This window comes from Simochromis diagramma, unplaced genomic scaffold (assembly GCF_900408965.1).
Source record: "Simochromis diagramma unplaced genomic scaffold, fSimDia1.1 OVJJ01000293.1, whole genome shotgun sequence".
NCBI lineage: Eukaryota > Metazoa > Chordata > Actinopteri > Cichliformes > Cichlidae > Simochromis > Simochromis diagramma.
The window spans coordinates 24,713,171-24,737,408 of NW_024386801.1; the positions used below are offsets into that span (position 1 = coordinate 24,713,171).

Below are 24,238 nucleotides of genomic sequence, written 5' to 3' on the forward strand. Positions count from 1 at the left end.
TATCCTTCTGTCAAAGATCACCTCTAATATATGCCTTCAACCACTGCCTACACTCTCTTCTTCGCCTCTCTTGTGCACTGTCCATTGCTTTGGATAATTGACCCCAGATACTTAAACTTGTCCACCTTCACTACCTCTAGTTACATCTTTACTACACCTTCTCATTCACACATATGTGTTCTTCTCACTTTTAGGACTGTATAAAACAATCTGGTTAAAAAGTCCACCGGCCTTTCTCCTAAACATTTCCATACCTCCGAACCTGAACCAAGTGTCTTTCCACTCTACATCCTCTTGATTGCCGTCCTCATTTCCTCCTTACTAATCCTCTGCACTTCCTGATTCTTTAATGTCCAGCCTGACATTTTTTGAAGGGCGCATTTGAAGATCGATTAAGCCACATCGAGGCAACATAAGCTGTAAAATTCCAAATGCAGTCTAAACAAAGCTATCAAGGAATAACATTTCACGAGTTATGTTACATATGTGACAATAGTGAAACAGGCCCCATTGTTTAGGTTTTAAAGCTTTACTTTAAAACCTAAACAATATGAAAACTGACTTTAATATTTCAGAGTTTGTTGCAATTTTATGCGTAATTAATATAATAATATTTCCTATTTTTCCTTTACATGAATATCACTTTTAACGTCCTTGACTAAAGCAGTTTGCTACCAAAGTCTGTTTGGCAGTATGAAGCCAGTCAAGTGTTCCCATAACTGTCAAAACATTGCCTAATTCAAAACAACTCAGACAAAATAACTGATTTTTTTTCCAATCAATAAGGTTGAATGTGAATGCACCATGCCAGCAGATTTGTTGTTTGTGTGCACTTTCTGTAACATTTCCATGAAAACTTTACAACAAATAAAAAAGCAAGCACAAAGGCACAGAAAAATCTCTTTTAAATGGGGTCTTTAGTGGTTACTAAAATCAATTCAGTGAGTTGGAAGCTGACATATTTTCTCTGATACTCACAAAGAGCTCATCAAGAGCTTTCAAATGATACGAGAAACTGAATTTTCCCAGCAAATGTCACTCAAACCCTCTGAATGAAATTACAGCTGAAAACAAATCAGACGGGGCACAGGTTGGCAAGAAGCCAAACTCAAAATGTGCCGAGCTGAGAGAAACACAACACAAAGCGGTGTTTGGTTTGGTAGCACTCAAGGCAGAGTGTGGAGTGACAGCTTGTCGGGGCTTAGATGTATTGTTGCTGCTAAATGAAGCAAGTGCAATGGAGGCGAGGCTGCTGTCAATGCTTCTCCGGGGTTGGGGATGGTGATGGGGAGATGTATCTCTGTAGACTTAAGTTTGTGTGTTTGCTTTCAGTTTGGCTCAAGTGAAAACAATAAGTACTACATCTGCCTGCGGGATCCAACTAACCCTCTGGCTCTTTAGTGATGATGTCAGTTGACAACAGTTGTCATGAGTCGAGCTTGCTGAGCGGCATGGCAGAGCACTGGGTGTAGATGCCACTTCACCTTACATTTGTAGAAAGGAGATGAGGCCGAGTGGCATGTGATTCTGTTTGTCACCTACCTCCTCCCCCATTTACGTCTGTGTAGATGGAGAGGATTGTTGTTTAAAGGGTTGGGGGAGGTAAAAGCTGCTGTCACATCCTGTGTTGCTGCGGTGTAGATGGCTCTGAGCAGAAGAGATCTCAACTGACAGGTGACTCCCGCTGGCTCTGATAATGCTCCTTTAAACTCGATCCTGATTCAAATCCATCTCATCAAACTTACGCAAACCTTCAAACAAGTCATCTCAGAGTTCCTTTTGAAGCCGGCTAAAGTTTGACTGTTTTATCAAACACACAGCACAAGTTATTGATTTAAAGGTCAGACACAATTGATTATGTTGTATTTTACAAAATTTGTGTAGTGTAGTGACACTTTGGCTCCCATTATCATAAGGGACAGAGCCTGTAAATAAACACTTCCACGAGGAACTTAGCTACAACTGGGAGGATTAGAGATGCTGTAGCTTAGACACTTGCTTCTTTGCTTTTTTGATGCAGGAAACCGCTTTATTCCAAAGATGCAACCATTAGCCCCACAATGTTCACCAGATTTAGATGGATCCAATCTGATTCTGTCATAGCAGACAAGGTACAGCTTCCTGACACTGCATATCAGGAAGATGTTTGCACTGTTATTGTTGTAAATTGTGAAACGTGCAATATTTGCTCACATCTCTTAAGACTAAAAGGTTATTATAAAGGCATTAACATATAACTGAACACTACTATTTAATCCTGTAAGTTATAATACTGTTTTATAGTTTCTTCACAAAGGCCGCAAAGCAGGAAAATTAAACCTTACAAAATTGCTTTGTTGTTTTTCATTACTTAAAAAAATAAAACACAGTCATAGTGTCATTTAAGCCACTAAAATAGAGACATAAGCTGCAAACATGTTTTCAATTTGCCATAAAAATGAAAAAAGCCACTAAAACAATAAAATGATAAAACGGTAAGACATGAGAAAATAACTTTTAGTTTGGAATTAAATTGTGAGAAGAAATAGGTTAATGGCCGACTCTTCAGAATAAATTATCATTCATAAAGGAGAGAAAAACTAGCTGTTAACAAGAACTGTTAAAATGAAACAAGGAAAAGTATATAAAGAGTGTTCTGGAAGTAAAGCTGAAGGTGTGATGTTGACTGTTGTCAGTGCATTAGCCCCACAAGTGGGATTAGTGGCAGAAAGTATTCCTGGTGGAAAGAGTGATGATTGGACAGACTTCAGTGGACATGTAGGTGAAGCGAACACAGGTGATGATTAGGTCTTGGGTTGGTATGGTGTTAAGGTGAGGAATGTGGAGGCAGATGAATTTTGCGAAAAGAACAGAAATGGCTGTGGTAGTGAGGGAAACTGCCAAGAAGATATGTAGTGTATGCTGTGGACGGAGGATAGAAGACAAAGCAAAGCTAAAGTGGGCTAGTCGAAGAGATGAAGAAAGTAGACAAGCTGTTTATTGAGTTGAGCATAAGGTTGAACATAAAGAAAGGAGTAAAGATGGAAGTGTAGTACCAAGAGAAGAGACTGTGCTGAGAAGATGGAAGGAGTACTTTGATGGGGGAGATGAATGAAGAGAATAAGAGAGAGAGCAGGATTGATGGAGAAAAAAACGGGACGAAGAGGGTAAGTAAGGTGAAAGTAAGGGCAGCTACGAAGAGAATGAAAAGTGGAAAACCACTGAGAATATTTATGAATGCAATTAAGTAGGACTGAACTGAATGCTAGGGTGAGATGGAGGCAGCTGATCCACTGTGGTGAACCCTAAAAGGACTATGTGAAAGAACAAGAAGAAAGATTAGTGCAAAGCAAAAGAGTACGACTGCTTTAAGAAGTCGTGAAATATGTATTTATATAGTTTTTCAGAGATAAGAGTCACAAAGTGCCTTACAAAAGCTAATATAGAAAGGTATAATTAAACGGGAATACAATTTTTATATTTAGGAAATTAAAAAGGAAAAGAAGCAGAAATAAAGCCAATATAAAAGAATAAGGGATAAATACAGAAACATGAATAAAAATGACCAAAACTGAGGTGCCTTTAACAATACGTAGAGGAAAAAACAGCAGCGTCTGTGATTTTAGCAAACAATTAAGAGGAAAAAAAGGATTTTTGTTTATATTCAACTACTGAAGCTCTCTAACAACCATAAGGAATTGTGACTCTGGTTCATCAGGAGCAAAGATAAACATTGTGATATCATAAAACACACACACAAAAGTTCACAAAGGGTGTTAGAGGTGGATGTGCAGCTCCAGTTTGCTACCCACACACACAGTGCTGGCATTGGTATACTTTAATCCCTGCAGTCCCAAAACCTAACATCTTAGCAAGCACCAGACTACTTTATATGGAATTATCTATTCCATATAAATATTTGACATATCTGAAATTCCCAAATGGAAATCTTGAAGAACTGTAAGCTAAAATGTATGTTAGAGATTTGATTTTAAAGTTAACATCTTCTAGTTTCCTAAACTATGCTTATTTACCATGTGGATAAAATAAAACCTAGCCCTAACAATAGCACTAAGTGATTTGCCACCAAGCGAGTGGATGTTAAGTGATCAACATTTGTTACCATCTATGCTCTTATTTAGACCTTTTCATTCTGTAGAAATGAGACAAAGATCTCCATGCCTGTGGAGTGCAGTTACTCTAATGATTCCTAACTACCTGTTTCCGTGGACGTGGGAGGCGCAGAAGGCATAGCTGTAGTGTAGCAGCATTGGGTCGACGAGAGCATTGTTCTCCGAATAATCCATCAGCTCCTTCAGGTAGCTCAGATGGCGGTGGCAGCCTCGAACACCATACCGAGCACAGTACTCATCCAGGACAAACACCTGACCAGGACTGAACCAGCCCTAAAGATAAAATACATGCACACCAGACAGATAAGTTAAAACAAACCAACAAAGATTGGCTAATAAAGCGTCAGACCTTAGTGACGTGTACGGGTTATTTAGACTAATTTTGCCTTCTTTTTTGGAGAACTTCCACAGATTAAACATTTCTTTCAAGCCACTCATCTTATCAAACGTAACATCCGCTAGATGCATAGTTTAAAATTATATTGAAACGATTTTCAAAAACAAGACAGGGGGCCGGGGGGCAGTTGTGGTGTCTGATGAGGACTCATCTGATGCCTCTGCTACTTCAGGTTTACCTGCAGTTTTTCACAAACCTGTCCATGCCTTACTAGCAGCATAGAACAATGCATTAGTTTTAGTTTTCCTCCTTGCACCTCCCTTTATAAAACTTTTTAAATTAATCTATAGACTTTATTATCATTTCAGTGCTTTTCAATCGTAAAACAATAAATTGATGTTACATTTTTGTAAATATTCTTTGTTTATCAAACATATGAGTGTTGGGATCCTTATAGCCAAAATGCATGACTAATAAAAGGTAATTTATGTGAATGATTTTATTGTTTTAAGAAAGATAAACCTAGGACTTGAGAGAAAACACAGTTTGTTCCAAAGTTTAGACATGGCTGAACATCCTCTTCACAAATTCCTGTAACTGTGGGAGATGCAAAACAAAATGCCACAATTAGGCGCTACAAACTCAAAAATACTACAATTAAAAACCAGTCCAAAGGTTAACTCTTCTATTATTAATTCTCTGCTAGAATTTAAAAAGATAAAAAGCAGGAAAAAGGTGTGGAACAACTGGAACATCTTGAGATGTTCATTAGCTCAGTCATCTCGCACATAATCACTAAATTAGGCATGAAGCTTACAACAGTAATTAGGATTCCTAACAGAAGGAACATTAACAAATTAGCGCCTCTAGTGAGCTGACAGTCCCCCCCCCCGAAACACACACACACACACACACACACACACACACACACACACACACACACACACACAGCTCTTCACCAGGCAACAAGCAACTCAGGAGAGAAGACAACCAGGAGAGAAACAGTTTCACCTTCAACACAGGTTGCGTCTGTACTGGATTACCTGTCATTTGAAAGTCAAAAGAGTCCGTTTGTATAGCAAAATGACAGTGGGTAGATCAAATGTTTCTTTTAATAAAATAAAGTGATATTGTCTAAAATTCAAATACATGAAATTGTAAAGTGAAGGTTGTTCTTTTGTTTGATTGTGCTGCTGTGAAATAGTTTTTCTTCCAGCACAGCCACTTTAGGATACAAAATGTTACAGAAATGTCATGACTTTATACTTTGATTTCAAAGACTCTTTGAAAAACTAGGCGAGAGATCACTGGTTAAAATACACTGAATCTTTTGTGAATTAAGAATAATGGCATTCGTGCCTTGATGATTCTGTAACTCACTTAGGAAGAATACTTTTTTCAATGTTCATTTAAAAAAAAGGTTCCAGTCTGTGTAGAGTTTGCGTATTTGCATATTGTTGTGATTAAGCTGAAAGAGGCAAAGATTTATGCTGACATTCAGTGTTAAGACGTGACTGATATTGACAGAAAAATCAAGTAAAATGAGAAAAGGCAGAAATGAATGGTCTTTCCAAATAGAGCAGGGCGATATGGCCAAAAATATTTATCACGATATATATTTGAAAATTTGCGATAACGATATATATTTAATAATATAACGATATATAATTGATGCGAGACAAAATACAACTCCACAACATTACTAGCGCAAAAAGACAACCTTCCATTTATTTTCACTTAAACAAGAAGCTGGTTTTTATGTACATTAAAGCTTTATAAAAATGTAACAGTGCAAATGCAAATTCCTTGCTGAAAGTTTAACCAAAAGGCATTTCCAGTAGAAATGGGCTGACATATCCTGAGCATAACCATGTATAATATCCACTGAAGTTAAAAAGAGGTGCTTTGCAACATTAAACTGCAGTGTTCAGTACGTATTTTTCGGACCATAAGGTGCACGGGATTATAAGGCACATTAAGCGAAACAAAGCAGTCAGATAAATCAAACTTTATTAAACTCATTCTTCTTGCTTCCTCCACTTCTGTACCATTGATTCATTAATGTTGAATTCTCTGGCAGCTGCTCTATTCCCATGTTGTTGCAGTATATTAATGACTAACCTTGTATTGTGGATGGATTATCTCAGTTGTTCTCCTGACTGAAGTTTGGTCCGTTTACAGCATCCTGCCATGCGATTGCATTTGTCTCTAACCATCAGGAACCTTCACGTTAACTTTTATAAGTGGAAAAGTGTTAGTGTTCGTCCTCCAGCTTCACTGTTTATGTTATGCCAACATAGCTGTGTCGCTAGCGATCACGTAGCACATCATTATATACCAGCTAGCCCAACTTCAGTAACCCTACAAACGTCACTGCTGTTTAGTTTCCTGTCTTCATTTATGTTGGAGGTGATAGCAGAGCTGTACGTTTGAATTTTTTTAGAAATCCCTCAGTCAGAACATGCAATATCATGCTTAGGTAACTAGCGAAACTAGCGAGCTAACTTCCGCTAGCTTCCTGCTAACTTCTAACTCCGTTAAATGTAATACATTTTGTTTTCATGGATGCCTGGAAGTTAAACTTCATAGTTACACCTGGTAAAGCAGCAATGCTGATCGTTTTATTAAAGATGAAAGAATTTAGACAGTTTTTAACTCTCAGTGATGCTGCAGTGTTCGTTTGACCTGAAGCATACGGAGTTTAGGACCCAGATTACTCCCAGATTTAAGAGCATCTTAGTCCGACAAATACGACAATAACAACGGCCGCTTGCATGTTCTGCAAAAAAATGTGCTTTGTTGTGTATCTGACGGACAAACACCAAACCAGTTCCACATCACTGAAGTTGCACCATTTTTACAAACCAATTCTGGTTCATCTGTTTCACTCAACAATCGGCCATGTGCGTATGAAAACAAAGGAACTGTGCATGCGCGTTTTACTCCCATTCTATCGCGATATTTTATTTTCCTATCGTTGCCTAACATTATACCGGTATTACCGTGAACGGTATAATATGGCCCAGCCCTATTTCCAAAGACATTTTATACTGGAACTTGTTATATTCAAAGATAACACAGTCAAAAAGGTATGTATGGTACACAAACTTCAACCGTTCTAGAACGTTTGGCCACCACACGCAGCCATTTATTTGTCAAGTCTCTGGAAAAGAGTTCAAAGAATACACAGTGTGTAAGTGGGTGCTTGGTCACTAAGGTTGAAGCCACTAGGCAGTACCTTCAACAAGGCCAAACAGAGTACTTTCAGGAGGGAAGCGCTGATCCAATTTGTCTGATTCATTCATTTCAGTTCTATATTTCTCCTGTTTATGTCACCATGCAACAGCAGCAGCTAAGTAGCATGAAGGATGCTTAAGGGTCAGCAGTTTAGATATACTACACCAACAGCTTCTACATGTTTTTATCTTATACCTGGTATGGAATTAGAGTAGTGAGAATGAATATGAGGTAACCTCTCCTGCTAGGTGCTAGATGTGAGAATGGGCAACTTCTACTCCACTGCTACTCACAGTGAGCCTCATAAAAGTATTGGTTGAATTTGAAAATTCACTATGAACACCATTCAATTCATAAACCACAAAAAAAGAGGGTTTTTTTTTTTTTTACATCTTTCCAAAAGAAGATGCAAGAAATTATTTATGTTGACTTAAAAAAAAATCTGCTTGAAAGATCATTTAAGGATTTGAAATGAAAACTACTTCCAGTTTTTTTATTTAGAGTCTAAGTGACATGCTGTTTCTTGTCAGGTTTAACTGGACCTGGCAGAGCCCCCTCACCCCCAACCCACCCACCCAAACTCTCAGTTTGTTTGTCACTTCTTCAATTTCTTCATTTTTCTTTCCGTCTGTGGACTTGAGCTATTAATATCGCACCACGGAAGGAGAGAGAGAGGGTCTTGTCGGCAGGCGTTAAGCGACAAGATGTTCCTCTGTGACAAACAGATGGCACACTCCAGTCTTGGCACTAACAGCTCAATTAGCAGCTAACGAGCCGACTGCCTTGTTAGCTCCATCAGCCGTGGCTGCCTATCTCCATGTCAGAGCGCCAACGTCCGCCACCCCCTCTGAGGGATGACATGACCCATGAGGAGTCAAAGCAGTGTGGCAGCTCTGAAGTAGCGAACAGCTTGGCTTTTCATCACCTTACTACAGATGGAAAGCTGAGAGTAAAATGCTAAGGATTTTTTACCTCAGGGTCTTGCTGACTTCTTTTTGGCCAGTTAGGCCATTTTTTAATCCAAGAATTCTTCTGACCCCACCAGACAAGAGTAGTCACTTCATCATGCAGATTTACATGGCATATGTAGAATTACATGCTCTACATATTCTTCATCAAAAATATCACTGTCTTTGTCTCACTGGGAATCCAAAACAAAGGCAAGACATGGCTGGTATTTAAGCACTACTGTTTAGTTTCTTTAACCTGTAGATATGCTTGTGTATGCCTATCAACAGCAAAGTGAAGCTGAAATGACAGCAGCTCAGCCAAACAGTCCCAATAGAAGGTCTACAAGAAAAAACAAGAAGAGTTTACACACTGAATTTATTAGTTTTAGTGATTCTTCTCACAATTACTGATATGTTACTTGAGGCCTGTACCACAAAGTTGGTTCAGCATACCCATGGTATCATTAGTCAATCTGGATTCACTTACCCTAACAGTGGCAAGCGGTCACATGAAGCTAGCTATCAACTCACTAAGTTTCCCCAGGGTTTCCCTTGTACATTCACATAAAATGGGTGACGTTAGCAGAAATGACTAATCACAATTATGAATAAATGTACTGGCATTAGAGTGACTGATTTTACAAAGGAAGATGAAACTATACTATGGGGAAAAATCTGAAGAGGTTAAACAAGTAATACGACCAGCAAGGTAACTGCCAGAGACCAAGCAGCTGAGTGTGAGAGGTAAAGAGAAAAGCACTGTAGAGTAACATAGCATTAAAAGTTTGCACTTTAAGGGGTTTGGTCAGTAAGACTGGAAAACAGCTACTATATTAATCAAGTTTAGTCTACAGGGAGTGCAGAATTATTAGGCAAATGAGTATTTTGTCCACATCATCCTCTTCATGCATGTTGTCTTACTCCAAGCTGTATAGGCTCGAAAGCCTACTACCAATTAAGCATATTAGGTGATGTTCATCTCTGTAATGAGAAGGGGTGTGGTCTAATGACATCAACACCCTATATCAGGTGTGCATAATTATAAGGCAACTTCCTTTCCTTTGGCAAAATGGGTCAAAAGAAGGACTTGACAGGCTCAGAAAAGTCAAAAATAGTGAGATATCTTGCAGAGGGATGCAGCAGTCTCAAAATTGCAAAGCTTCTGAAGCGTGATCATCGAACAATCAAGCGTTTCATTCAAAATAGTCAACAGGGTCGCAAGAAGCGTGTGGAAAAACCAAGGCGCAAAATAACTGCCCATGAACTGAGAAAAGTCAAGCGTGCAGCTGCCAAGATGCCACTTGCCACCAGTTTGGCCATATTTCAGAGCTGCAACATCACTGGAGTGCCCAAAAGCACAAGGTGTGCAATACTCAGAGACATGGCCAAGGTAAGAAAGGCTGAAAGACGACCACCACTGAACAAGACACACAAGCTGAAACGTCAAGACTGGGCCAAGAAATATCTCAAGACTGGTTTTTCTGAGGTTTTATGGACTGATGAAATGAGAGTGAGTCTTGATGGGCCAGATGGATGGGCCCGTGGCTGGATTGGTAAAGGGCAGAGAGCTCCAGTCCGACTCAGACGCCAGCAAGGTGGAGGTGGAGTACTGGTTTGGGCTGGTATCATCAAAGATGAGCTTGTGGGGCCTTTTCGGGTTGAGGATGGAGTCAAGCTCAACTCCCAGTCCTACTGCCAGTTTCTGGAAGACACCTTCTTCAAGCAGTGGTACAGGAAGAAGTCTGCATCCTTCAAGAAAAACATGATTTTCATGCAGGACAATGCTCCATCACACGCGTCCAAGTACTCCACAGCGTGGCTGGCAAGAAAGGGTATAAAAGAAGAAAAACTAATGACATGGCCACCTTGTTCACCTGATCTGGACCCCATTGAGAACCTGTGGTCCATCATCAAATGTGAGATTTACAAGGAGGGAAAACAGTACACCTCTCTGAACAGTGTCTGGGAGGCTGTGGTTGCTGCTGCACGCAATGTTGATGGTGAACAGATCAAAACACTGACAGAATCCATGGATGGCAGGCTTTTGAGTGTCCTTGCAAAGAAAGGTGGCTATATTGGTCGCTGATTTGTTGTTGTTTTGTTTTTGAATGTCAGAAATGTATATTTGTGAATGTGGAGATGTTATATTGGTTTCACTGGTAAAAATAAATAATTGAAATGGGTATATATTTGTTTTTTGTTAAGTTGCCTAATAATTATGCACAGTAATAGTCACCTGCACACACAGATATCCCCCTAAAATAGCTAAAACTAAAAACAAACTAAAAACTACTTCCAAAAACATTCAGCTTTGATATTAATGAGTTTTTTGGGTTCATTGAGAACATGGTTGTTGTACAATAATAAAATTATTCCTCAAAAATACAACTTGCCTAATAATTCTGCACTCCCTGTATCTGAAGCCTGGAAAGAAAGCCAACAAAAATACAGACTAAGTTAACTGCCTTATCAATGTGACAATGCTATCATTCAGACATCTGATAGATTTTAATCAAAGATTTCATTAAATTAATGTTTAAAGGACAGTTTTAGTTGTTATTCTCTCAGCTGCACGCTCAGTGGTGTTTAATAGTTTGACAGTAAAGAATAAATATAAACAGAACACAGGTTTAGTCTATGTGGAAGTTTGATACAAGGTCAGCATGTACAGTGTAGGTATACTGCTTTAAGATCATATATTATTGCTTACAGAACACTAAAATTGTTCCTGGGTGAGAGAGGACAAAGAGCGATTCTGACAGGGAAAAAAAAATAATAGTGGAAAAATTTAAGGAATCCACGTCTCCCTGCCTGAGACAAGATCACCTGGTGCCTTAACCAACTAGCTATAGTCAGGCTCACCACAGTACACAGTCTGCAACCAGTTTCCTGGAGAGGTGTTGGACTCTGTTAAACTCAGGATTTGCCCTAGGTGAGAGGGAGCAGGCAGGGGTAGGTATACTTGTACGCTACATGCACATTGGGGTTTTCCTTGGTGGATGAGTGGGCTGTTTCCCTGCGCCTCCGGGTCAGGAAATGGGTCCCTAATGTTGTTTGTGCCTATATGCGCAAGTACCCAGACTTCATAGAGTCACTGATGGAAAACCTTGGGTGAAGTTAGACATTCCACCGCATCTCTCGAGGTTTAAAAAGTGTCCGCTTCCTCACACATAATTAATGGCAGATTTAATGCAACATTAACTCAAGGTGAATTTCTGAGAGGACTGAAAATTATAAGAGTATTTTGGGCCAATGTTCACGAACTGCCTGTAATATTGTTTCCTGTTTCTACTTGATATCTCAGTTTGTGTGGTATCAGTGACACAGCTGATATCCACAAAATAAAAGAAAAGTTTAATTTTAAATCTTAAAAAAAAGCAAAGCTACATCTTTATGTGCTGAAATCAAATGATGGCATCTGGCTGTCAGAATCTGGGCAGACTGTGTGTGTTTTTGTGTCTTCTGCTGCAGGTGATTTGGTGTGCAGACACCCTGGGGTCTGAGTACTAATTTCTGGAAATCACTTAGGGGAGCGTTTTTCCACACACAAATAAAGATTTGGTCACTTTTATAGCAAGAACAAATCCAGACCTGGGCGCAGGTCCCCCGCCCCCCACCCTAGAACAGGTCACATAATGTTGCTCCTGAAGCATTCATGTTGACAGCCAACTTTGGAGTATGTCCTGTGGTGGCTTTAGTTCAGGTGGTAGAGCAGGTCACCTACTAATCGGAAAGTTGGTGGTTTGTGATCCCCATCTTCTCTAGTCTGCATGCCAAATATCCTTGGGCAAGATATTAACCCCAACTTCCTTTTTGATGGCTGTGATTCACACACTATGAATGTTAGATAGAAAGCACTTACATAGAACGAGGACAGAAAAAAGTGCTTGTGTCAGTGGTGAATGAGGCAAGTTGTGTAAAGCGCTTTGAGTGCTCAGAGTAGTAAAGCTATATGTAAGAACCAGTCCATTTAAGATTTTTCCATTATGTGCAAGCAGTAAGTCAGGAACACAACCATCTGCCAGTTAGCTCAAGTCATCCTTGGTCCCAGATTCACCAAAGCTGTACATTTCATGCCACTACCCAAGCTACCCTCAGCATTTTAAACAGCTAAAAGGTTAACCAAGCATGTGTTCAGTTTCTATGGCAACCCTAGTGACATTTTTGATATTGTGATTTTTTTTTCAAGCAGTCAGGTTACAAAGTATTCTAAATTATTCTTAATGAGGAATTAGGCAAAAATTTACATGTGCAGTACTCCATACAGTTTACATCCTTTTAGAGAAACATTATGCAGAATTAATATTCACTTTAGTTCAGTTCAATTCAGTTCATCTCAAATCACAAAAACAATTGCCCTAACAATCATATGACCCCCTATGAGCAAGTGCTTTCGTGACAGTAGGAAGGAAAAACTTCCTTTTAACAGGAATAAATCTCCAGCAGAACCAGGCTCAGGGAGGGACGGCCATCTGCCACAATAAGTTGGGAGTTATGGGAGGAAGTCAGGACAAAGACATTATGTGTAAGAGAGCCACTGATTAATAATAACAAATGATTAAATGCAGAATAGTGTATAAACCCACTTTCTGGAAATAAAAGATTGACATAATGACTATCACCTACACATTACAAATCCTTATGATAATATTTTTGATGCTGACATTTTTAGGGGGTTTTTTATAACCAAAAGTGAACACTTAGAATTCTACGCTCAAGTCTCGAAGTTACCAGCTAATGCTAACTAGCTTTGGTAGCAAGCTATATTCATAGACTTTACAAGGTACAGTGCACAGAGACACATACCTGATTGGTAAATGGACTAGTTCTTATATGGCACTTTTCTACTTTAACTGAGCACTGAAAGTGGTTTTATACATCTTCCCTCATTCACCCATTCTCACAAGAATGGCTTTTCTTATGTAAGTGTTTTCAATCTAACATTCACACACATTCAAAATTCATTTGTTTGCAACTACAAGCAGAACTGAATCTGACTTTTTCCCCTCAGTGGAGGCCCCCTTTTCCCAGTTTCACATTTGCCAAGCTTGCCACATCCTTAATAAAAAATAATCTGACCATCTCCAGGTCTGCCTTCTGGGTCCAACTTTAACTCCACCCTGACATTATCAATTTGTTAGTCAAAGAGAATGAGCTGGAAAGAATATGCAACAGATCCGGGTTATTAAAATAAATGGAAATGTACTAACAAGTGAAAAGAATGTGTTGAGAAGTTGGAAGGAGTACTTTTAACAAGGTTATGAAATAAACAGAGAGAGAAAAGAACCAATGGAAAACAGCAAATCATGAAGTGCAGAGGATTACTAAATAGGAACTGAGGGCAGCTGTGAAGAGAATGAAACTGGAAGGCAGTTAGTCCAGATGACATACCCATGGAGAAGATAAGCAGAGACAAGCCTTCCATCAAAGACTAGTTTATCCAAAATGCTCATGCACCTGAAAGGAGAAGTCTCAAAAAAAATCCACCTGTAATAAGTTGAGCTCTGTTCTGTGAAGATTGACTTGCCTATTTTGGGAGTCACTGCCCCCAGCGCTCCCATCCTATTAATGTATGCCCTTGCACTGATGGTTACTTACATAGTAGCATTCCAAAAGTGCCTCATTTTCATCTCTTGCCCACCGATGCCATCTTGTTCTATTAGCACACTTCTCATCAGGGTGTCCTGGTTCCTCAACACTTGATGTCAACCTTGTTAATCTAGGCAACATTCGAGTTGGTATGGCTTCATATTTATGTCTCTTGCTCATGTCTGAGGTGGGCTTGGCAGCAGTGCTTAGTGACATGCTTGTCTTCAAGGTGAACAGCCACAAGTAACAGTATCCTCATGGAGGAGGAGACCATAGAAAGGTGCAATAAAGAAGTTGCCTAAGAAGTACAGCAAGCTGCTCATACTTCTAGCCTTGGAAACTGCCAAGCAAAGACTCACAGCACTGGCCAGCCACTTGAAGAGGTATACCAGAGAGATAGAAGGCAAGAGGGTAAACCAGCTCTACTCCATGTAACCATCTAAGGTATACTCCCAGTGGAAGCTCCTACCAGGCATCAAAAACAGCTAAGATGAACAGGAACATGATTCAATACATGAGCGGGGCACATAAAAGGAATTGGCATGAATACCAGAGGAGCAAAACACCAGCTACTGGTAGACAGAGCAGTCGCTCAAGACTGCAAGACCAGATTGACCAATGTGTGCACTGCCTGGATTGTCTACAAGAAGGCCTTTGACTTGATGCCCCACACCTGGATCCTGAAATGCCTGGAACTGTACAAGATCAACAGCACCCTAAGAGCCTTCATCCGGAACTTAATCGGGATGTGGTGTACAGCACTCACCCTTAAGCCAACTTGAACAGCTTGACAGCTGCAGGACCAGTTGGTTCCTGGCCGACAACGCCGCCGGCCTCATCAGGGTCCTTTGACTGTATGGGGAACGGAGGCGACCCCCACGCAATTCCGGAGGTCAGCGTGTGGTGCATGTAGGAAGAACCTGCCACGCCTTCGCCAGAACTTGTCACGCCGGTGGGACGTGCTCTGGCCGAGCCGGAGATTAGTGCACCGGATGGACCGACAACTGCCAAGCCACCTGTGAGCCCTGTCTCATGTCACGCCTACTGCACCAGACACCTGGCAAGCTGCCCATGAGCCATGGGTTGTGCCTGCTGCGCCGCCGCTGGATACGTGATCAACTCCCAGATCCCATTCATCCCTGCCACTGGTCCATTGGCCACTGGCAAGGAGTAGATTCAGCAGGACCTCCCTAGCCTCAGTCGAGCAATGAGGGTATGTGGCAGGTGTGGTTTGTGGCGCGGCGGCAGAGGAAGCAGACGCAAGGGAGCGCCATCAGCAATCACACCTCCCTGCATAAAAAGAATTAACTGGGTCCTGAGTTTGTTGTTGTTATTGTGTATGTATGGCTGGCAGCTGAAAAGCTGCAGGTATGTTGAAACAGCAACCGAGGATTAAAGTGTGTCAAAAGTGTGAACTATGGTGGTGCGGTCCGTCCTTACTGCCACAATACACAAAGGATGCTGAATATGGACATGCCAGGGAAAAGTAAAAAACTAATGAGAAGATTCATGAGTGAAGGAGGACATGCACAGGACTGGTATAACAAAAGAGGGTGCTAAGCATTGGGTGAGATTGAGGCAGATGATTGGGATGACTGATTGAGGTGATCCTTCAAAGGAGCAGTTGAAAGAATAACTGAGAAGTACACAAAGAATTATATTAACTAGAACAGTGGTTCTCAAACACGTACCACTAGAGGGAGCCCACCCAAAAACATTTTTAAGATTTCTAAAAAGTTAAGGGAAAAAAAAAAAAAAAAAAGGCCCGACAGCGTCTTTAAAAGGCCCGACAGCGTCTCTACCACCTCAGACGCTTGAGAGACTTCCAACTGCCCTTCAAGGTGCTCAGGAACTTTTACTCCTGCACCATAGAGAGCATCCTGACGGGAAACATCTTAACCTGGTTCGGGAACAGCACCATGCAGGACAGACGAGCTCTACAGAGGGTTGTGCGGTCAGCTGAGCGCACCATCCGCTCCGAGCTCCCTGACCTGCACTCAATCTACAGCAGGCGGTGCTGGATCAAGGCCAGGAAGATCGTGAAGGACCTCAGCCATCCCAACAACAGACTGTTCTCTCTGCTGAGGTCAGGAAAGCGATTCCGCTCCCTGAAGACCAACACAGAGAGACTGAGGAGGAGCTTCTTCCCGCAGGCGATACGGTCTCTCAATCACACCACCACACAGTACTGACCCACACATACAGTTCTTACACACACACTGGACATTCTGGACATTGTTTTCACTTCATCAGCACTTTAAGCATATTTGCACTGCACAAGACACTAAATAATGTGGATTGCACAACACTGGTCATTATATTCTTCATTTCCAGTTAATACTTGTACAGCTGCTGTTATTGTGTATATAATATTTATATTTCTTCATACATTCTTATATAGTTCTATACTGTGTATTGTGTATTTTGTTGTACAGTTATTTCATTTTTAACTTTAATTTTTATATTTTATTTTATTCCTTCCTAGTTAAATTTACCCTTTTTAATTTTCATATTTATTTATCTTATTCATAGCTTTTTCTTTTTTTCTTTAGGTCACGAGCAGTTGTCTAAGCATTTCACTGCATATCGTACTGTGTATGACTGTGTACGTGACAAATAAAATTTGAATTTTGAATTTGAAAACGTACAGCTCTGCTATCACTTCCGACATAAATGAAGACAGGAAACTAAAGTGATGTTGTAGGGTTACTGAAGTTGGACTAGCTGGTATATAATGATGTGCTACGTGGTGGCTAGCTACACAGCTATGGTTAGTATAATATAAACCAGGGGTCAGCAACCTTTAAGACCCAAAGAGCCATTTGGACCCAGTTTCCACGCAAAAGAAAACACTGGGAGCCGCAAATACTTTTTGACATATAAAATGAAGATAACACTGTATATATTGTTTTTTACCTTTATGCTTTGTGTGAACAACTAAGGTGTGTTGCTTATGAAATCCATGAAGTGCTACAGAGAAAATTACATTTTATTTATGTAATTAACACATTTTGAAAGCTACAGCCGGCTCTATGCGTCAGCAACCGTGTGTGAAAAGTGGTCAATAAAGAGATGCTGAAAAGCGTGTTCATGGAAACATCGTCAGGTCTGCTGTGGTACAATGGAATTTCTGCTCCTGAACCTCTGAACCCCCTGAACAGCAGGACTGTAAGCTGTCATCTGTGAGGTGTGAGCGGTCTTTGTTTTTAACATAGTTCACGGTGGAGAACAGCTGCTGACATAATGTGGATCCGAAGATCCACAATTGGCCTACCTGGGGTTGAAAGTCTCTATAAATGCACGGCGTTTTGGCGGGTACACCGGCTTCCGCGAGTGTGACGCTTATTTTGAGCAATGAAAAAATAATAAAATATAATTTTATTTTTATATTTCAATATCACAATAATCTTCCAATTTAGAACTACAAGTTAAAAAAAGAACTAACATAAATAAAATACACTTCAACTAAATACTTGTTTATTACTAATTTATTTTCCCAACCACGCGGAGCCGCACTATAAGGACTAAAGAGCCGCAGGTTGCCGACCCCTGATATAAACACATTAGCACAGTGAAGCTGGAGGATGAACGCTAACTTTGCCACTCGATAAAAGTTAACGCAAGGGTTCCCGATGGTTAAGGACAAATGCAATCGCATGTTGGGATGATGTAAATGAATCAAGCTTCAGTCAGGAGAACAACTGAGATAATCCATCACAATACAAGATTATTCATTAATATACTGCTGCATGGGCTGGGCTTTAGTTACATTGTAAGGTTTTAAAAACTGAGCTTTAAAATGAACAGTGGTAATAAAAACCAAGAGAGTCCAACAGTAATCACTGCCTCATTTTTAGGGGCTTACTGAGATTAAACAGAACAAGATACAAAGCATTAAAACATGTTAAAAACACAACAGCCTTGATAAACACAGACTAGCTTTGACCCGGAAGCGGGATTCATACGTCCTCACTTAAAGACCGGATAATCTACCTGTTCTAAATGTTTTAATGCATTACAGTTTTTATTATCATTTTCACTGTCACATCCTGTTTATGACAGTTAAAATAAATAACATTCATAAAAAAAATAAAATTGTCTCATGTAAGCTGTATATGGTGCTAAATAGGCATATACTACTGTACTTTAATGTTGGTACTTCAAGAGCCACATATTTTATGAGGTGGTATTCATTGTAAAAAGTTTGACAACCACTAGTACATCCCAAATTTAGCCTTCATTCACAGTAAGTAACAAGTTCATTAGTATGGCTCCACAGATAGTCATTTCCATCATTCGGAGACTAGAGAAGTCAGTTCAAGGAAATCTTCCAGTTTAGCTAATCTCACCAAGAATGCACATACAGTAACTACTACCATCAAACCTGCTCGAAAGAGATGGTTAAATGTTCAGTCTGAACTACATCTGAGTGTATGACTGGGCATAAACGTTGTCAACTTTTATTTTTAAAGGGTCAGGAATCATTGAAAGTTTATTGGAGCACAGCGCTAAACGAGTGAAGATTTCCCACAGTTAATAGGTACCAACTTCACCAAAAGGTTACAAAGTGTTTGCTCAAAAGGAGTTATCAGGTTCTTTCTATAACATTGTAAAGCGCTCTGAGCTATCAATTCAATTCAGTTTTTTTTTATGTTGCACCAAATCACAGCAGCAGTTGCCTCAAATTGTTTTATATTGTAAGGTAAAGACCCTACAATGATACAAAGAAAAACTCAACAATCATATGACCCCCTGTAAGCAAGCGCTTTGGTGACAGTGGGAAGTAAAAACTCCCTTTTAATAGGAAAAAACCTCTGGCAGAAATGGATTTAGGGAGGGGGCAACAATCTGCCATGACCTGCTGGGGGTGAGTGGAGGAAGACAGGACAAAGACATACTGTGGAAGAGAGCCAGAGATTATTAATAAAAATAATTAAATGCAGAGAGGTATATAAACACATAGTGAGTGAAAAAAGTGACTGAAGAAGAAACACCGAATGCATCATGGGAATCCCCAAGCAGCCTAGACCTAACACAGCATAACAAAGGGAGGATTCAGGGTCACCTGGTCCAGCCCTGACTATATGCCTTATTCAATTCAATTCAATTTTATTTATATAGCGCCAAATCACAACATAAGTTGCCTCAAGGCGCATCATAGATACAGAGAAAAACCCAACAATCATATGACCCCCTATGAGCAAGCACTTTGGCAACAGTGGGAAGGAAAAACTCCCTTTTAACAGGAAGAAACCTCCGGCAGAACCAGGCTCAGGGAGGGGCGGCCATCTGCTGCGACCGGTTGGGGTGAGAGAAGGAAGACAGGATAAAAGACATGCTGTGGAAGAGAGACAGAGGTTAATAACAGATATGATTCAATGCAGAGAGGTCTGGCTGAACCCAGCGGTGCCGGACCACGCCATCCAGCCGGCCGAGTTCTTCTCGGTTCACCGCATGGACAGGACACGGGACTCGGGGAAGTCAAGGGGAGGCGGCGTGTGTTTAATGGTGAACAACAACTGGTGCAACAGTGCGAACGTTGTTCCTCTCACACGCTCCTGCACACCAAATCTGGAACTACTGTCCATCATGTGTCGTCCTTTTTATCTACCTCGGGAATTTACATCGGTCATTGTAAGTGCCGTTTATATTCCACCACAAGCGGACACGGTCACCGCCTTATGCGAGCTGCATGAGGCACTCACACAGCACCAGACACAACACCGGGACGCTGCGCTTATTGTGACGGGGGACTTTAATAGCGCCAACCTCAAACGCGCAGCGCCAAACTTTTATCAACACATCACCTGCCCCACCAGAGGTGAAAGGACACTGGACCACTGCTACACTACGGTCAAGGACGGCTACAAGGCACAATCCCGCCCTCCTTTTGGCAAATCTGATCACGCCGCCATCTTCCTCATCCCAAAATACAAACAAAGGCTGAAACAGGAAGTTCCGGTTCAGAGGAAGGTCGCGCGCTGGACGGATCAATCGGTGGCCGCGTTACAGGACGCACTCGATGACGCAGACTGGGGCATGTTCAGAAACAGCTCCGATGATGATGTCAACGTGTTTACGGAAGCGGTTGTAGGGATTCATCGGGAAACTAGCGGATGATACCGTGGAGACAAAGACTATCACAACGTTTCCCAACCAGAAGCCGTGGGTGGATAAAACCATCCGCGACGCTCTGAGATCCCGCACCGCTGCCTACAACACGGGACTCAAGACGGGGGACATGGACCCGTACAAAGCCGCGTCATATAACGTGCGGAGGGCGGTGAAAGAGGCGAAGCAGCGCTACGGGAGGAAACTAGAGTCACAACTCCAACAGAGTGACTCTAGGAGCCTGTGGCGGGGACTAAGGACAATAACCGACTATAAAGCACCGACAACCGGTATGACGAACGCGGCCGTGACTCTGGCAGACGAGCTGAACACTTTCTATGCTCGCTTCGAGGCTGCAGCTAAGGACTCCAACGATGCTAGTGTTAGCGGCGCTAACGGCTGCAGACAGGAAGATACTGCCAGCACCGGAAACGTGCTCGTCATCTCCGAGCATGAAGTAAGGAGAGCCTTCAAAAGAGTGAACACCAGGAAAGCAGCAGGACCAGACGGCATCCCAGGTCGTATCCTAAGAGACTGCGCATACCAGCTAGCTCCTGTGTTCACTGAGATATTCAACATCTCTTTATCTCAGTCGGTGATCCCCACATGCTTCAAAGAGTCCATCATTGTTCCTGTCCCGAAGAAACCCCACCCTGCTTCTCTCAATGACTATCGCCCTGTAGCCCTCACCTCAGTGAAGTGTTTTGAACGCCTGGTCAGAGACTTCATCATTTCTTCACTACCAGACACACTGGACCCACTACAGTTCGCTTACCGTCCAAATCGTTCCACAGACGATGCCATCTCTCATCTCCTCCACACATCACTCACTCACTTGGACACTAGAAGGGGGAATTATGTTAAAATGCTCTTCATAGACTACAGCTCTGCATTTAACACCATAATTCCCTCCACACTCACCACCAAGCTGGAGCATCTGGGACTCAGCTCATCTATGTGTCAGTGGATCTCCAACTTCCTAACTGGCAGACCACAGGCAGTAAGGATGGGCGGACATGTCTCAGCCTCCACCACTCTCAGCACTGGAGCCCCCCAGGGGTGTGTTCTGAGCCCCCTGCTGTACTCTTTGTACACATATGACTGTGTGGCCACTACCAGCTCCACCACCATCATCAAGTTTGCTGACGACACCGTCGTGGTGGGCCTGATCTCTGATAACAACGAGACGGCCTACCTGAAGGAGATTAGGAATCTGGAGAACTGGTGCCAGAGGAACAACCTCCTTCTAAACGTCAGTAAGACAAAGGAGCTGATAGTGGACTTCAGCACTAAGCAGGAGAGGAACTACCAGACCCCTGTCATCAACGAGTGCCCAGTGGAGAGAGTGGACAGCTTCAAATACCTTGGAGTTCACATCACGCAGGACCTGTCATGGTCCTGTCACATCAACACCGTGGTGAAAAAGGCCCGTCAGCATCTCTACCACCTCAGACGCTTGAGAGACTTCCAGCTGCCCTCCAAGGTGCTCAGGAACTTTTACTCCTGCACCACAGAGAGCATCCTGACGGGAAACATCTTAACCTGGTTCGGGAACAGCACCATGCAGGACAGACGAGCTCTACAGAGGGTTGTGCGGTCAGCTGAGCGCACCATCCGCTCCGAGCTCCCTGACCTGCACTCAATCTACAGCAGGCGGTGCTGGACCAAGGCCAGGAAGATCGTGAGGGACCTCAGCCATCCCAACAACAGACTGTTCTCTCTGTTGAGGTCAGGAAAGCGATTCCGCTCCCTGAAGACCAACACAGAGAGACTGAGGAGGAGCTTCTTCCCGCAGGCGATACGGTCTCTCAATCACACCACCACACAGTACTGACCCACACATACAGTTCTTACACACACTGGACATTCTGGACATTGTTTTCACTTCATCAGCACTTTAAGCATATTTGCACTGCACAAGACACTAAATAATGTGGATTGCACAACACTGGTCATTATATTCTTCATTTCCAGTTAATACTTGTACAGCTGCTGTTATTGTGTATATAATATTTATATTTCTTCATACATTCTTATATAGTTCTATACTGTGTATTGTGTATTTTGTTGTACAGTTATTTCATTTTTAACTTTAATTTTTATATTTTATTTTATTCCTTCCTAGTTAAATTTACCCTTTTTAATTTTCACATTTATTTATCTTATTCATAGCTTTTTCTTTTTTCTTTAGGTCACGAGCAGTTGTCTAAGCATTTCACTGCATATCGTACTGTGTATGACTGTGTACGTGACAAATAAAATTTGAATTTTGAATTTGAAAACGTACAGCTCTGCTATCACTTCCGACATAAATGAAGACAGGAAACTAAAGTGATGTTGTAGGGTTACTGAAGTTGGACTAGCTGGTATATAATGATGTGCTACGTGGTGGCTAGCTACACAGCTATGGTTAGTATAATATAAACCAGGGGTCAGCAACCTTTAAGACCCAAAGAGCCATTTGGACCCAGTTTCCACGCAAAAGAAAACACTGGGAGCCGCAAATACTTTTTGACATATAAAATGAAGATAACACTGTATATATTGTTTTTTACCTTTATGCTTTGTGTGAACAACTAAGGTGTGTTGCTTATGAAATCCATGAAGTGCTACAGAGAAAATTACATTTTATTTATGTAATTAACACATTTTGAAAGCTACAGCCGGCTCTATGCGTCAGCAACCGTGTGTGAAAAGTGGTCAATAAAGAGATGCTGAAAAGCGTGTTCATGGAAACATCGTCAGGTCTGCCGTGGTACAATGGAATTTCTGCTCCTGAACCTCTGAACCCCCTGAACAGCAGGACTGTAAGCTGTCATCTGTGAGGTGTGAGCGGTCTTTGTTTTTAACATAGTTCACGGTGGAGAACAGCTGCTGACATAATGTGGATCCGAAGATCCACAATTGGCCTACCTGGGGTTGAAAGTCTCTATAAATGCACGGCGTTTTGGCGGGTACACCGGCTTCCGCGAGTGTGACGCTTATTTTGAGCAATGAAAAAATAATAAAATATAATTTTATTTTTATATTTCAATATCACAATAATCTTCCAATTTAGAACTACAAGTTAAAAAAAGAACTAACATAAATAAAATACACTTCAACTAAATACTTGTTTATTACTAATTTATTTTCCCAACCACGCGGAGCCGCACTATAAGGACTAAAGAGCCGCAGGTTGCCGACCCCTGATATAAACACATTAGCACAGTGAAGCTGGAGGATGAACGCTAACTTTGCCACTCGATAAAAGTTAACGCAAGGGTTCCCGATGGTTAAGGACAAATGCAATCGCATGTTGGGATGATGTAAATGAATCAAGCTTCAGTCAGGAGAACAACTGAGATAATCCATCACAATACAAGATTATTCATTAATATACTGCTGCATGGGCTGGGCTTTAGTTACATTGTAAGGTTTTAAAAACTGAGCTTTAAAATGAACAGTGGTAATAAAAACCAAGAGAGTCCAACAGTAATCACTGCCTCATTTTTAGGGGCTTACTGAGATTAAACAGAACAAGATACAAAGCATTAAAACATGTTAAAAACACAACAGCCTTGATAAACACAGACTAGCTTTGACCCGGAAGCGGGATTCATACGTCCTCACTTAAAGACCGGATAATCTACCTGTTCTAAATGTTTTAATGCATTACAGTTTTTATTATCATTTTCACTGTCACATCCTGTTTATGACAGTTAAAATAAATAACATTCATAAAAAAAATAAAATTGTCTCATGTAAGCTGTATATGGTGCTAAATAGGCATATACTACTGTACTTTAATGTTGGTACTTCAAGAGCCACATATTTTATGAGGTGGTATTCATTGTAAAAAGTTTGACAACCACTAGTACATCCCAAATTTAGCCTTCATTCACAGTAAGTAACAAGTTCAT

General features: G+C 41.2%; 1 protein-coding gene across 7 annotated transcripts in view; it reads right to left on the reverse strand.

The window, feature by feature from the left end:
• cadps2 (Ca++-dependent secretion activator 2) overlaps nucleotides 1–24,238 on the reverse strand; it is a 173,881-nt gene that overhangs the window by 88,197 nt on the left and 61,446 nt on the right. For all 7 annotated transcript variants that reach the window (XR_005695094.1, XR_005695091.1, XR_005695092.1 and 4 more), the window contains exon 13: nucleotides 4,198–4,385. Coding sequence is in view for 4 of the 7 variants with exons in the window: in XM_040026725.1 (XP_039882659.1) it covers nucleotides 4,198–4,385 (188 nt within the window). In the remaining 3 variants the exon portion in view is untranslated. The remainder of the gene's footprint in view (nucleotides 1–4,197; nucleotides 4,386–24,238) is intronic.